The 17,289-nt window shown below is 39.9% G+C and overlaps 1 protein-coding gene across 1 annotated transcript in view; it reads right to left on the bottom strand.

Moving 5' to 3' along the window:
• The window catches only part of LOC112254478 (neuroendocrine convertase 2), a 67,061-nt gene extending 50,059 nt beyond the window's left edge, over nucleotides 1-17,002 (bottom strand). The window contains exons 1-2 of the mRNA XM_024427135.2: nucleotides 16,613-17,002; nucleotides 361-465 (exon numbers count right to left, since the gene is read on the bottom strand). Coding sequence (XP_024282903.1) covers nucleotides 361-465; nucleotides 16,613-16,798 — 291 coding nt within the window. The 5' untranslated portion in view covers nucleotides 16,799-17,002. The remainder of the gene's footprint in view (nucleotides 1-360; nucleotides 466-16,612) is intronic.
• Between the last annotated feature and the right edge of the window lie 287 nt (nucleotides 17,003-17,289).

Raw genomic sequence — 17,289 nt, 5'->3', positions numbered from 1 at the left:
GGTCTTTAAGAGTTTATTCGGAAGATAACAGCTCTATAAATATTATTTTGTGGTGCCCCGACTCTCTAGTTAATTACATTTACATGATTAGCTCAATCAGGTAATATTAATTACGGAGAATTTATTTGATAGAATAGCATGTCATATCACTTAATCCGGCATAGCCAAAGACACAACAGTCATTATGGGATATTGTGTGTAGATCAGTGGCACAAAATGACAATTTAATCCATTTCAAATTCAGGCTGTAACACAACAAAATGTGGGAAAAGTAAATGGGTGTAATGGGAACCATGGGAACCAATGTGTGTGTGTGTGTGTGTGTGCAAACATGCATGTGTGCGTGTGTGTTTTACTTACCCTGCGGTCCTTCTCCAGGTGCTGTCTGTGGCGAAGGCTGCGTTTGCTCCTCCTCTGATGGGTGTTCTGGGGGTAGAAGTGAAAAAGACCCTCTCCAAAGGGAAGCTGGGAAAGAGAAAGAAAATGTTATGAGAGAATGTGAGAAAGAGAGAGGGAGGGATTGAGTGAGAAGTTGGTGGAGGGAGAAGGAAGGTAAAAAGATAACAGGATGGAAAGAAAAATGGGGGAATGAGAAAGAGGGGTTGACAGAGGCAGAGAGAGTGATAGAGAGAGAAGTACACAGGTGAGAAAGTAAAAATGAAGCAATAGACAGAAATATATAAAAAAAGAAAGTAATGGTGTGAGTGACAGGATGAATAGAGAGCAGATGAAAGAGAGAGAGAGAGAGCTACAAGGTCAGCATCAATACATTTTCGCTACACAGGGTCTATTTTAAGACAGTGGAGTGCGTTTGCTGGAATCAACTAAAATAAATCATTGAGGGAAGAACCTAGATGCATGGTATGAGCCATGCCTAAGGCTCCCATTTCAAATTAAATACCTCCATATGCTGTAATAAAGGCTGGCGTGCCAGGTCACTGTTTTTAATTAAACATATTCTTATGGGCCATTCTCATGTGCCAGTCTGATCTATGGGAATCAGTATGCTTATGGAGCTATGGTAATGTCTGATTAGCAGACTTCACTGCAATGGTACAGTACAGTAAGACTGGCCATAAATAGCCAATATGAGAGGATGTCCAAGAACAAATCCCAGCTTCCCTTTTCACTGGATGTTAGCTACAGTAAATGCTGGTGATTCAAGTCAAATCAAAGTTTATTGGTCATGTACACAGATTTGCAGATGTTATAGCAGGTACACTGAAATGCTTGTGTTTCTAGCTCCTACAGTGCAGTATTGCCTAGCAATAATAAATCAAATAAACACATAATCCACATGTTATTTTTTAAATGAAGATGAATTAATAAATATCAGAATGAGCAATGACCAAAATATGAATATATAAATATAATGGTGTATAAAGTCAGTATGGACAGTATATCAATAGAAAAGGTGTGTACAGCATTAGTTACATAAGATGAGTCATGACTAGAATACAGTATATACATATAAAGTGGGTAAAACAGTATGTAAACATTATTAAAGTGACCAGGGTTCAATGAATATATATTACTTTCCTTTACTTTCAACCTAATAAATAAAAGGTGTACTGCCATGTACAGTACCTTGCAAAAAGTATTGATCCCCTTTGAGTTTTTTCTATTTTGTTGCATTACAACCTGTAACTTAAATATATTATTTTTATTTGGATTTCATGTAATGGACATACACAAAATAGTTTAAATTGGTGAAGTGAAAAGGAAAATATCACTTGTTTCAAAATATTAAAAAAAATACAAAACGGAAAACTGGTGCGTGCACATGTATTCCCCACCTTTGCTTTAAAATTCCTAAATAAGATCTGGTGCAACCAATTACCTTCAGATTAGTCACATAATTAGTTAGATTGCACACAAGTGGACTTTATTTAACTGTCACATGATCTCAGTATATATACACACCTGTTCTGAAAGGCACCAGAGTCTGCAACACCACTAAGCAAGGGGCACCACCAAGCAAGCGGCACCATGAAGACCAAGGAGCTCTCCAAACAGGTCAGGGGAAAAGTTGTGGAGAAGTACAGATCAGGGTTGGGTTATAAAAAAATATCAGAAATTTTGAACATCCCACAGAGCACCATTAATATCCGTTATTTAAAAATGAAAGAATATGGCACCACAACAAACCTGCCAAGAGTGGGCCGCCCACCAAATCCCATGGACCAGGCAAGGAGGGCATTAATCAGAGAGGCAACAAAGAGACCAAAGTTACCCCTGAAGGAGCTGCAAAGCTCAACTGTGGAGATTGGAGTATCTGTCCATAGGACCACTTTAAGCCGTATACTCCACAGAGCTAGGCTTTACAGAAGAGTGTCCAGAAAAGCCATTGCTTAAAGAAAAAAATAAGCGAACATGTTTGGTGTTCTCCAAAAGGCATGTAGGAGACTTCCCAAACATATTGAAGAAGGTACTCTGGTCACATGAGTCTAAAATTAAGCTTTTTGTCCATCAAGGAAAATGCCATTTCTGGCAGAAACCCAACACCTCACATCACCCCGAGAACACCATCCCCACAGTGAAGCATGGTGGTGGTAGCATCATGCTGTAGGGACGTTTTTACTCAACAGGGACTGGGAAACTGGTTAGAATTGAAGGAATGATGGGTGGTGCTAAATACAGGGAAATTCTTTAGGGGAAACCTGTTTCAATCTTCCAGAGAATTGAGACTGGGATGGAGGTTCACCTTCCAGCAGAACAATTGACCCCAAGCATGCTGCTAAAGCAACACTTGAATGGTTTAAGGGTAAACATTTAAATGTCTTGGAATGGCCTAGTCAAAGGCCAGACCTCAATCCAATTGAGAATCTGTGGTATGACTTAAAGATTGCTGTACACCAGTGGAACCCAACCAACTTGAAGGAGCTGGAGAGGTATGCCTTGACGAATGCTCAACTGTTCTATTTTTTTTGGTCTAATTTCTTGTTTGTTTCACAATAAAAATATATTTTGCATCTTCAAAGTGGTAGGCATGTTGTGTAAATCAAATTATACAAACCCCCCCAAAATCTATTTTAATTCCAGGTTGTAAGGCAAAAAAATAGGAAAAATGCCAATGGGGGTGAATATCTTCGCAAGCCACTGTACAAACGGTACAAACACAGAAAAACGATACAGCCCCTTCAACCTGTGGTAGAGTCGCACTGAACAGGTACAACTCTGGGAGATGACATCATCAAAGGGGTAACGGCATGGTCAAGGCCAATGCCAATAATAACCTTGAACACATGAGTAGTAATCATACTATACTGCAAGTAAGTACAATAACCTATTCAATGTAATTATTTCTATATATATATATAACATTTCTCCCTCTTAATTTCAATCCCCGCTGTGAGAAAAGAACATAAAATTAACAAGTAAACCATATCAGTGTTTCCTTTTCTTTACAACACTTTAGAACTTCTGCTGGTGTTACTGTAAATGTAAACAAACAAAAAATGACAGTCCTCATTTCTTTTTAAACAAAGTCTGCTGTGTCACGGTTGTCGTAAGAACGGGACCAAGGCAGAGCGGATATTGAGTTCCACATATTTATTCCAAAGTGAAACATAAGCCAAAACAATAAATCAAATAAACGAACAACGGAACGTGACTACGTGGTGCACATGCACAAACCCAAAATAATATCCCACAAACACAGGTGGGAAAAATATCTACTTAAATATGATCCCCAATTAGAGACAATGATTACCAGCTGCCTCTAATTGGGAATCATACAAAAACACCAACATAGAAAACATAAACTAGAACACAACATAGAAATTATAACCATAGAGAAACAAGGGCTCTCTATGGTCAGGGTGTGACACTGCTGTTCCAAACAAGCACTAACACCACAAGCCTCTCAGTCTCAACTACAGAGTTAGTTATTTCAGGAGGCTTGTGACTACGCTGTGATCTGCGCAATACTCCTGGTGTGCCACAAGACACAGGTAAGCGTGTCCCAGTGGAGATGGGGACACAGGAGCGGGTTGGGTGTTTGTGAAAGGAAGTCCATCACCCTCTGCGGGAACCACTGAATGCCCCTGTTCCTCAGATACTGTTTCCTGTGGGGTTTCCACTTGTATACTACCACCCACAGCTGTTCGGTCTGAAAACATGGCATTTTCTTTGTCATAGCACAGGCGAATGCGGTCCTGGTGTCTGTGCATGACTCGTCCATCAGTCGGTTTGACCACAAAGGAGACTGGGCCACTCTGTCTCAGAATGGTACGTGGCAACCAACATTGGCTGCTTGTGAAGTTGCGGATGTAGACAGTGTCATTGGGTTTTAACTGTCTCTCCCTCGTGTGGTGGTCATGTCTCTCTTTGTTGTTTCTCTTGTTTCTCAAGTCTCTCTTGTTTGTTTCACCTGCTTCCGTTCCACTCGTACTTTGATGTCTGGACGCAGTAGATCCAGGTGAGCTTTGGGCTTTCTGCCCATCAACATCTCAACTGGAGCCTGTCCTGCTGATTGTGGCGTGATGCGGTACTGGAACAAGAACGGAGAGAGCTTCGTTGTTGTGGTTCCCCCCAGTCATCTTTTTGAGCCCTTCTTTCAGTGTCTGCACAGCCCGCTCCACTAAGCCGTTCAAGGCCGGGTGAAACATGCCATGTGGACATGGCAAATTCCGTTTCTCTGCAATAATTCTTAGAGGGATAACACATTAAGAAGGAAAGAAATAGTCTTAATCCATTCCTTACTTAGATGTAAGTGTATTTTTGGTATTTGATGTGAAACTGTTAGATATTACTTGTTAGATATTACTGCACTGTCGGAGATAGCACAAGCATTTCATTACACCCTCAATAACATCTGCTAAACATGTGTACATGACCAATAAATTAGATTTGGATTTGACTTGACTTGAAGCAGGGTATGCTGTCTTCTAATGTTTTTTTTTCACTTTATTACTCAAAATGATTGCACCGAAGCGACCACAACATATCATTGTGCAAGAGGCTGTGTTGGTTGGTGATACGGATTCAGACACTTCCTTTCACTTTGAAAGCGATGATGATGTAGAGTGAAACAAGTAAACAGCAGATATTTGGTGTTAGCGAAGTTTGATGCTGTGAAACTTGGGGAATAGTTCCCAGATTAGCAAGTCCTGTCATGACCACCAGGTTGATACAGGTGAGCACATCAGCGGTGGAGCATTGTTATGCAGTAGGCTTATACTAACTTGTTGATTATTTTGTCTTGTTTCTACCAAAGTAATTTATATGGAAAAGGACCAAGCTGCTTGGTATAGACAGCGAACTAGCTAGCTAACTGCCAGATTTTTCTGTCAGGCTAGCTAGAAAAGTTGTGTGATGTTAAATGTGTGCTACGCTCATGAAGCGTGAAGCCGTCACTTTCACTACGTAACATTAGCCATATAGACAACCAGCTAGCTCTCCACGAAATGGAGTGTTTATCTGTTGGACTTGCTAGTTACAGATATTCATATTACTTCATTTTCCTATTAATTTGACAGCTTGCTTCGCTGACATGTTATGGTAAAAGCTTACGCAGTGGCACTGAAATGATATTGACTTGCAGTGATAGTTGATTACATAGCCAGCTAACAAGATTATTGTTTCCTCCTGTTTCTACCGGTAACTAATTGGCTAACATTAGCAGGGAACGGTTAAACTTTAAACAATTGTTACCCAGATGAAAATGGGGGAGGGTCATGGTTTTTCAATTTCAGTCAGGGAAAAGGTTTATTTATTTTTTTAGTCCAGGGGAGGGTTATGTAATTTAACTGATTACATGGCATATTATGTAATAAAATTGTCATAAAATTAAATATTGCTCAGGTTTTGAAAATGAGTTGCTTATTGTAGTATCTCGATGTGTGCCCGTGATTCCCCTCATCCCTGATTCGCTGCTGGGCGCGCAATATCAAGTGCACCTAGTGTGGTCTCAATAAAATTATGTATAGCCTATAGTATACGCTATAGGCCTAGGCTATACAAAGAGCATAATCGGGGAAGCATTGGGCAAAGTTATATTTCTAAGAAAATGTACTTCCTTCCCAAGTTTTTTGCGCTGCTGGGATGGTGTACAGTACCAGTCAAAAGTTTGAACACACCTACTCATTCAAGGGTTTTTCTTTATTTCTTTATTGTAGAATAATAGTGTTCAAAGACATCAAAACGATGAAAAAACACATGGAATAATGTAGTAACCCAAAAAGTGTTAAACAAATCAAAATATATGTTATATTTGAGATTCTTCAAAGTAGCCACCCTTTGCCTTGATGACAGCTTTGCACACTCTAGGCATTCTCTCAACCAGCTTCATGAGGTAGTCACCTGGAATGCATTTCAATTAACAGGTGTGCCTTGTTAAAAGTTAATTTGTGGAATTTATTTCCTTCTTAATGCATTTGAGCCAATCAGTTGTGTTGAGACAAGGTAGGAGTGGTATACAGAAGATTGCCCTATTTGATAAAAGACCAAGTCCATATCAAGGCAAGAACAGCTCAAATAAGCAAAGTGAAACGACAGTCCATCAGATTAAGGTCTCTTCAAGTGCAGTCGCAAAAACAATCAAGTTCTATGATGAAACTGGTAACACTGTCTGTGATTTATTAAGAATTCACGGCATTAACCAGCATTGCTACAACAGCATTCTGCAGCGATATGCAATCTCATCTAGTTTGTGCTTAGTGGGACTGCCATTTGTTTTTCAACAGGACAATGACCTAACACACCTCCAGGCTGTGTAAGGGCTATTTGACCAAGAAGGAGAGTGATGGAGTGCGTCATCAGATGATCTGGCTTCCACAATCACCTGACCTCAACCCAATTGAGATGGTTTGGGATGAGTTGGACTGCAGAGTGAAGGAAAAGCAGCCAACTAGTGCTCAGCATATGTGGGAACACCTTGGAACTGTTGGAAAAGCATTCCAGGTTAAGCTGGTTGAGAGTGCCTAGAGTGCACAAAGCTGTCATCAAGGCAAAGAGTGGCAACTTCTATATATCAAATATTTGGAGTTGTTTTTGATTACTATATGACTCCATGTGTTATTTCATAGTTTTGATGTCTTCACTATTATTCTCCAATGTAGAAAATAGTAAAAATAAAGAGAACTCCTGAATGAGTATGTGTGTCCAAACTTTTGACTGGTACTGTATATAAAACTAGGTTACACTGCATCACACACTGCAATGGATTGGCATTCCCATTCATGAGCCCCGGCCTGCACTGCTGTTTCTGATGTAAAGCCTTTTGCGCTGTGTACGGTGGCAAGTCAAAGGCTTCTTCCAAAAATGATTTCTTTATTTGTTAAAAAAAAAGAAAAAAAGAAGCAATATCTGTGTGCATGGACTAGGTCTACTGATGTCCTGTTTAGTCTGAAAAGTAGACCGCGAAGATGGGAAGAAGGACCGGAGGTAAGCTTGCAACCTTTATAATTGATTTTATTCAAAACAATATGTTTCATTGCCCATAATGAATCCATCAGAGTTATTGTCCTCACATTAAGCCATATTTGAGTAATTTACATCACTTACATTACTCTGAAGTGGCAGCCTCTGAGATGGACAGAGCATGGCTGCTGAAAGTAGGCTAATTCGAGAAGGACTGATTCATTTAAAGTCTTCGTTTTAAATTGACTTTAGGCTAAGAGGCCTTTGTGCTGAAACTACTTGTTCCTATTCAAGAAATAAGATGCAGGCCTACCTGTTTGACATATTAAATTATAGTCTACTTTCCATTGATTGGCAGCCAATTCCTTCAGTCCTTATAATTGTCTACTTAAAAAAATGGTCTCTTAACAGTTTTTGTGTTTTGTATCTTATCTCTGTGTCTGTTATCTAATACTTGGTAAAGTTGGAATTTTTCTCTAATTTTGTAATTTACTGAATTGTTGTCAAAGTTGGCAACTATTTATATATTTTTTTTCATGCCTAGTCTGTACTAAGTCTTACTGAGAGAGGTTATCTACATTTTAAAATAGTTACAGAAGAAAGAATCTTTGGCAATCCAAGAGCCTACTTTGTGTGGGTTTTGAAATACTCTGAACATTGTTCTCTGGTCCCATTTTGGAATATGTTTGAAATATTTAAATTTAAATAATATTTTGAAGTTTAATATATTATACTTGGTACATTTTGACTGAGTAATTTTATCAAATTTGCGACAACTGAAATACTATAAAGGTTTTTCTTGTGTTGGGTGCTAATATATTTTTGATAGTGAAGACAAAATTAATGTTATTCCTATTGACATGAATGTGGTGTCATATTAAGTTGTGCCTTTTAACACTAAGTTAAAACCTCTTGAGGTATAGGGGGCAGCATTTTCACTTTTGGATAAATAGCATGCCCAATTTAAACTTCCTGCTACTCAAGCCAGGAATATAAGATATGCATAATATTAGTAGATGGGGATAGAAAACACTCCGAAGTTTCTAAAACTGTTTGAATCATGTCTGTGAGTATAACAGAACTTATGTAGCAGGCAAAACCCTTAGGACTAACTGTTCAGAATTATTATTATTTTTGCCTCTGACTGTTCCCTACATTGTCTTTGCCATGGGATATTTGATAGGAACCTGTTTTCAGTTCCTACCACTTCCACTGGATGTCACCAGTCTTTGGAATTTGGTTGAGGTTATTCATTTGTGCAACGAAGAAGAAGCACATCCTGGAACAACGTTACAATATTGAGAGTTGCGCAAGACGTAAAAAGGAGCATGGTTTGTTTACTTGCTGTATTGAATACAGATTGCCCCATCTACAATTTGATCAATTATTAACATTTAAAAATACCTAAAGTTGTAGTACAAAGTATTACTACAGTAGTAGTAGTTTGAAATATTTTGGCAAAGTTTATAAGCAAATTTTGAAATGTTTTGTAGTGACGTTGCGTTTTTGTAAGCTGTTTTTTTTCTGGATCAAACACGCTTTATACATTGACATTTTGGATATATATAAGACGGAATTAATCGAACAAAGGGACCAATTGTGAATTTTATGGGACCTATTGGAGTGCCAACAAAAGAAGCTCGTCAAAGGTAATGCATGTTTTATATTTTATTTCAACGTTTTGTGTAGCGCCTGTAGGGTTGAAATATGCTACCCTCTTTATTGACATTGTGCTATCGTCAGATAATAGCTTCTTATGCTTCCGCCGAAAAGCTTTTTAAAATATGACATGTTGGCTGGATTCACAACAAGTGTAGCTTTAAATGAGTATCTTATATGTGTGATTTAATGAATGTTAGATTTTATATCATGATTTGAATTTGCCGGCACTGCATTTTCCCTGGGTTTTTTTCCAAGTGGGACGCAAGCGTCCCCTATACCATAAGAAGTTTTAAGGATCCGCCCCTTTCATTCAATTTTAGACAAAAATTACATACCCAAATCTAACTGTCTGTAGCTCAGGACCTGAAGAAAGGATATGCATATTCTTGATATCATTTGAAAGGAAACACTTCGAAGTTTGTAGAAATTTGTAAAGAATGTAGGAGAATATAACACATTAGATCTGGTAAAAGATAATACAAAGAAAATAACTTTTTTTTTTTTACCATCTTTGAAATGCCATATTGTATTATTCCAGCTCAGGCACAATTTAGATTTTGTCCCCTAGATGGCAGCAGTGTATGTGCTACATTTTAGACTGATCCAATGAACTATTGCATTTCTGTTCAAAATGTTGTATCATGACTGCCCAAATGTAACTAATTGGTATATTAATAACATTTCAAGTCCATAACTGTGCGCTCTCCTCAAACAATAGCATGGTAAAATCAGATATGTCTATGTCCAGGGAAATGTTCTTATTACTTACAACATCATGCTAATCACATTAGCGCACATTATCTCAACCGTCCCAAGGGTGGGAGACCGATCTGTAGAGACTTGTAATTGTCATTTGTTCTTCATTTTTTACACGTCTGTTTGTTTGAAATGTGTTTTATCTTGAAAATTCTCAGTAATCTTAAGCAGCATTCTAGAATTCTATTGAGGTCTAAATGGTTAAAGTTCCAAACTACAGTACAAGCAGCCTCAGGATATAGGCCTTTTCCTGTAGTCCACCATCAGCTCTTTTGTCTTGCTCACATTGAGGGAGAGGTTGTGGTTCTGGCACCACACTGACAGTTCTCTGACCTCCTCCCTGTAGGCCGTCTCATCGTTGTCGGTGATCAGGCCTACCACTGTTGTGTCGTCAGCAAATGTAATGATGGTGTTGGAGTCGTGTTTGGCCACGCAGTCGAGTGTGAACAAGGAATACAGGAGGGGACTTAATACACACCACTGAGGGGCCCTAGTGTTAAGGATCAGTGTGGCAGACGTATTGTTGCCTACTCTTACCACCTGGGGCGGCCCGTCAGGAAGTACAGGATCCAGTTGCAGAGGGAGGTGTTTAGTCCCAGAGTCCTTAGCTTAGTGATGAGCTTCGTGGGCACTCTGGTGTTGAACGCTGAGCTGTAGTCAACGAACAGCATTCTCACATAAGTGTTCCTTTTGTCCAGGTGAGAACGGGTGGTGTGGAGTACGATTGAGATTTCGTCATTTGTGGACCAGCCTTTCAAAGCACTTCATGGCTACTGACATGAGTGCCACGGGGCGGTAATCATTTAGGCAGGTTACCTTCACTTCCTTGGGCACAGGGACTTAGTTGGTCTGCTTGAAACATGTAGTTATTACAGACTATGTCAGGGAGAGGTTGAAAATGTCAGTGAAGACACTTGACAGTTGGTCCGCGCATGCTTTGAGTACACGTCCTGGTAATCCGTCTGGCCAGGGGCTTTGTTAATGTTGACCATGTTTAAAGGTTTTGTACACATCGGCCACTGAGAGCGTTATCACACAGTCATCAAGAACAGCTGGTGCTCACGTGCATGCTTCAGTGTTGCTTGCCTCGAAGTGGCATTTAGCTCATCTGGTAGGCTCTCGTCACTGGGAAGCTCGCGTCTGGGTTTCCCTTTGTAGTCCATAATAGTTTTCAAGCCCTGCAACATCCGACGAGTGTCAGAACCGGTGTAGTAGGATTCAATCTAAATCCTGTATTGACTCTTTGCTTGTTTGATGGTTTGTCTGAGGGCATAGCAGGATTTCTTATAAGCGTCCAGATTAGTCTCCCGCTCCTTGAAAGCGGCAGCTCTAGCCTTTAGCTTGCTGCAGGTGTTGCTTGTAATCCATGGCTTCTGGTTGGGATATGTACATACAGTCACTGTGGGGAAGATGTTGTCGATGCACTTATTGATGAAGCCAATGACTGAGGTGGTGTATTCCTCAATGCCATTGGATGAATCCCGGATTAATCCTAGCAAAACAGTCATGTAGTGTAGCATCCGCGTCATCTGACCAGTTCCGTTTTGAGTGAGTTTCTGTAAGGATATCCTCGCCCTGAGCTCGCCTACATTATTATCCAGGGAATGAACAGTAGCGAGTAATATACTTGGAAGCGGTGGATGGTATGCACGCCGCCTGAGTCTGAATAGGACCCCACTCTTTCTACCTCTACTCCAACGTCACCATTTTGGTGCAGCCCCCGGAATGAATAGAGCTACACAAAGGATCCAGGTCAGGGAAGTCAAATTTCTGCTCAAAATTCTGGTGAGTGACTGCAGATCTAATATTTGAAAGTTATTTCTGGCTGTAGGTATTACAGTTTTTTCCAGCTGCTTACACACAAAATCTTTTCATGTCACAAGATTTTTTTAAACCTCTCACTCAGTGCAAAACTACACTCCAAATATCCAAAACCATAACCTATTTCTCAGCCTTTGACTCAGTTGTCAATTGCATAAAACACTTTTTTCAAAACATTACACACAATTCTCTACCTAAAACACAAAAATCTATCAGGAAGTGACTTGCTTTCCTTTTCCAAACACAACCAATCAAAATGCTACACTTATTCACCAGGTCACACACACACTCCTCACATGTGCAAACACTATAATAGCTTAACTGATGACTAACCAATCACTGCTTTACTGTAGTATAGGCCTATAAATAGGTCAAAGGTCAGATTACCTGTTTTGAACAATCGATGCCAACAATGGACAGAGAGCAAGAGGAGGAGTAGGAGGCAGAGGAAGAGGAAGAAGAGGACGAGGGCAAAGAAGAGAAGGAAGGAGAATCATCTCTGATGAGATTAGGGCAACACTTATTGATCATGTGATCAACCACGGTTTGACCATGAGTCGATTTACAGTGGCGTCCATAATTCGAACCTTCAGAAATGAGAGCAGGTATGCAACTATCTAATGACTATTTAAGCATTACAGTAATGTACTGTAAAATACGTATGACTGCATAGTATTGCATGAACATTTGTAACTCTAAGCCATCCATTTACTGCACTGCATTGAATGAATGAGGTTGGTAATCATGCTGTACAACATTTTTTTGTACATTGTTTACAGTTCCTATGTTGAACACATACTGTGTTTGAATTCTGTACACAGTAGAAATGCAAAGACATCATGGAGGACGAGGACACTTGTTTACAGATGTACAAGAGACTGCAATTACAAATATGGTTTTGGCCAACAGTGCGATTAGGATTCGATAGATAAGAGAGCATATCTCGAATAATGATACCATATTTAACAACATCAATGCTGTAAGCCTGTCGACCATACAACGCATCCTCCAACGGCACTGAGTGACGATGAAACAACATTACAACGTGCCATTTGAGATAAACTCTGACAGAGTCAAGAATATGCAACATGACTTTGTAGAGATATGTATGCAACACTACTTCCAGTACTTCAGACATACCATATTTACTCATCTGTATATACTTTTGTCTGTTACAGAGAGTATTGGAGCTGGATGCCCATGTAATTCACCATGAATTTATTTATGTGGATGAGGTTGGCTTCAACCTCACCAAAACCAGGCGCCGCGGAAGAAATGTAATAGGACAGAGGGCAATTACCAATGTCCCTGGACAGCGTGGGGGTAATATAATTATGTGTGCTGCCATCACTCAAAACGGGGTCCTCCATCACAATGCCACACTGGGTCCGTACAACACCGGCCATATGCTCACTTTTCTGGATGCAATTTATCACAATGCTTGTCCCTGATCCAGATCAGGAGCCTGCTAGATTTGTGGTTTTATGAGACAATGTTAGTTTTCACCGGGCTGTTCTGGTTTGCCACCCATTCACAATTTGAAGTTTTGTACCTACCCCCATGTTCACCTTTTCTAAATGCCATAGAGGAATTCTTCTCAGCCTGGCGCTGGAAAGTGTATGATCGCCAACCCTATTCCCACATGCCGCTTCTCCAGGCAATGGGGGACGCGTGTGGGGACATAGAGGTTGCCTCTGTCCAAGGTTGGATACACGATGCTAGGAGATACTTCCCTCGATGTTTGGCAAGAGAAAACGTATCTTGTGATGTGGACGAAGTATTGTGGCCAGACCCAGGCCAGAGAAGAGATTAAGCGTAGTTTAGCACTGGTGACTGCCCCCCCCCCTACCAATTCCTGGACTGGATTTAGAACAACAGTGTTTACATGGTATATCCAAAAATTTACTATTATGAAAGCAGTGTTTGCCATTTGATGCAAATGCTTCATTCTGACATGTGTTTATGGCATTTTGAATGCAGTGTTACATTTTGAAGGAGATGTGGGCATTTTGCATTTTTGTGTGTGCAGTTTTGGGAATTGTGTGTAGAGTTTTGAAAAAAAGGAGGCAGTTTTGAAAACGTGTGTAAGCAGTTGGAAACAACTGTAATACAAGAAACGTTCTGAGCGGATAATGTAAGAAATAACACTGAAAAAAACAACATACTGCAAAGTTAGTAGCTTGAAACAGGGCGACTGTGTCTGTCTGCACCATCTTGTTAAAGTATATATTGGCTTAATGTGTGTGTGTGCGTGTGTGCATTGTATTTTTGTTTTGAAGTATATGCACCGGTATGTGTTTCCAGGCTTGCTAAATTAATTAAGCATGAATAAGAGATCATTGAAACTGCACAGATATGGATACAAATAACGCTGGAGATGACATAATCCAGAGGCGGTGTATGTGTGAAGGAGTGGATGGATGAAGGCAGCCTACTGTATGATAGTGTCTACAGTACAACTCAGAGATGCTGCCATTAAACCTCAGTCAAAACAAAACGCATTCAGTATCTAATTATCCATGTCAAATTAAACATTAAATCACGAGTAGCCGTTATTTGAATGCTGAGGTGAACATCTTAATTCACAACACCACAATACCCTCGATTTCTAGGCTACGCCTCAGTGCCTTGCTCTCCAGCTAATTGCACTTACACTCTTATTCTGACATTTGACAAGGCAGTACAGTCAGGGGGATAATTTTCCCTCTTCAGACAAGGCCTGCTTTCACAGGGCTGTTTAATAAGTGGTTGGATAAATAGATGGGTGATCAACTGCCACATCTGAAGAGAAAGCAATCGGTTGATTTCTGATCAAATGGTGTCAATTTTCTACATTGAGAATTCAGTTAATTAATCTTGATTAAAGAGGATGAAGCATATGGTGCCATCAGAAAGTATTCGCACCTCTTGCCTTCTTCCACATTTTGTTTGTGTTACAGCCTGAATATAAAATGTATTACATTTAGATTTTGTGTCACTGGCCTACACACAACACCCCATAATGTCAAAGTGCAATTAGATTTTTAGAAATGTCTTGAGTCAATAAGTATTCAACCCCTTTGTTATGGCAAGCCTGAATAATTTCAGAAGTAAATATTTGCTAAACAAGTCACACTATAAGTTGCAAGGACTCATTCCATGATTTTGTAATGACTACCTCATCTCTGTCCCCCACACATAGAATTATCTGTAAGGTCCCTCAGTTGAGCAGTGAGTTTCAAACACAGATTCAGTCACATAGACCAAGGAGGTTTTCCAATGTCTCACAAAGAAGAGCACCTATTGATATATGGGTCAAAATAAAAATGCAGACATTGAAATATTCCTTTGTGTAACGGCTTTCTTCCGTCGAAGGAGAGTCGGACCAAAATGCAGCGTGGTTAGTTCGATACATGTTTAATATATGAATAAACACGACAAATACAAAAACAAGAAACGGACCGTGAACCTATACAGCCTATCTGGTGAATACAAACACACTGAGACAGGAACAATCACCCACAAACACACAGTGAAACCCGGGCTACCTAAATATGGTTCCCAATCAGAGACAACGAGAATCACCTGACTGATTGAGAACCGCCTCAGGCAGCCATAGACTCTCCTAAACAACCCTACTAAGCCACAATCTCAAAACCTACGAAAAACCCCTATACATAAACACAACACAAAATAATCCCATGTCACACCCTGGCCTGACCAAATAAATAAGAAAAACACAAAATACTAAGACCAGGGTGTGACACTTTGAGCATGGTGAAGTTATTAAATACACTTTGGATGGTGTATCAATACACCCATCTGCTACAAATATACAGGCGTCCTTCCTAACTCAATTGCCCGGAGAGGAAGGACACCGCTCAGGTATTTCACCATCAGCCCAATGGTGACTTTTGGTCACCTTTCGGTCCCTGTCCCAATGCTTTTAACCACTAGGCTACAGCATCCATTCCCAAATTCATGATTGTCAACAGAAGAGGCAAGTGCAGAATCTTCAATTCTTGCAGTTCAACCTCCAGTTACTGCTGGTGGTTTGAAGACTGTGTTTGACAATGCCTGCCAAATGGTAAATGATGGCAAATGATCAAATACATAAAACAATGTTAAACATAAAGACATTTCAGAAAAAGGCGATCTAATTCTGCACTGGACATGATTCAAAATGTCATAATGGTGTTTAGAAGCTTTAGAGAGAGGAAAGAGAAACACCAAAAGAGAAAGTATCTAATTCTACACTGAACAGGACTAGAAATACATACAATATTGTTATCAACCTTTTCTGTTTAGTTCTCCCAGTCCCTGGGAAGGTGTTGCACGATACTTGATTTAGTGGTGTTATGTTCCATGTAATGTTTCAAAACATCTCAGGATGATGTGTTTCAATACTCCAGTCAAGTTCGAGTTTCGTCTCCTTCAAGTTTGTGGCAGCTCAGTTGTCACTAGTTTTGTTGTACAAAGCACTTAATTTGAACACTGTGCTATTAGCCTGCCTTAATTCACGTAGTCTATTCACCCCACATTTCTCATTTCCAAAATTACTGGGGGATAAAAAAATAGATGGCAAAATGTTCGAATTTAGCAGAAATTAAGGCTGATTTTATATTTATGTTAATGTAGCCTAAGGCTTAATGATGCGACATTGGCCTAGATATTATGTAACAAAATAAATTATACAGATCAACTTAATTGAAGGTCATCTGAAAAACAAAACAAATAGGCAAAGGCGTACTTCAAATAACAGGCTACATATTTAAATGTTTTAACTGAAGTCATATCAAGTATTTATGTTGGTAAAATCATAGCCAAAATAGGATTTTTTATATTCTATGCAATATAAATAAAAATAAGAAACATGAGCATTTAAAAAAAAAAAAGTGGAGTTGAGTGACAAAAACACTGGACATGTTCATCAATGCAAATGATTTGCTTGATGGAAAATACCGAATCGACAACCCATCATTAGCCTACATTCTGCACATTTTCTGCAACATTGTAGCCTAACATGTCTTACCTTCCGGGCACTATGAAACCCGTGTTCTGTTGCAAGTTGGTGCGCTTCATCATGTGCACCTTCATGCAACTGAACCAAGAGATGATTTGTGAAGATCCCATCCTCTGTGGCGTGTGTCGCAAGAAACAGTGCTTTTAGTAATATCAATACAACTGCTGTCCCATGTGTGAGAGAGCCAATCGTCATTTCTAGCTTGTATCAAGGTGCCTGTCGAAGTGAATTATGTGTGCGGGATGCTCCTTTGAAGAGATGTATGATTCAGTCCTTTTGGGAATAAATCTCCTCCGCAGCGGAGGGCTAGTGGAAGTTGGCGATGCTACGAGACGATTCGATGGATGATTGCGTACCAAACCTGCATCCTCAGCTCTCTCTCCTCCTTCATCTATCATTTATCAGCCCCTCTGTTCGGGTCCTCTATTCGTGACGTTCCACCAATCAGCTCCGGGCGGGTGTGTCTCCCTCCTCTCTCTCTCCGCTCTGGTGCGTTTTGGAAGAGAGGAATGTTCGCACTTTCGAGCGCACGAGGACACTTTCAGGACCCTGGAGAATTCCTTCTCTGGTCAGAAATTGTGCAAGCACACTAGCGCGGCAGACAAGGAAAGTCCTGAATAGAAACACCTAGAGCAACTAGGCCTATATTCTGCTCCTCAAATAACTTTGTGTATGATTTCTTGTGT

This window comes from Oncorhynchus tshawytscha, linkage group LG01 (genome assembly GCF_018296145.1).
Source record: "Oncorhynchus tshawytscha isolate Ot180627B linkage group LG01, Otsh_v2.0, whole genome shotgun sequence".
Taxonomy (NCBI): Eukaryota; Metazoa; Chordata; class Actinopteri; order Salmoniformes; family Salmonidae; genus Oncorhynchus; species Oncorhynchus tshawytscha.
The sequence above is the reverse complement of the archived record's forward strand: the minus strand, read 5'-3'. Positions and strand labels throughout refer to the sequence as shown.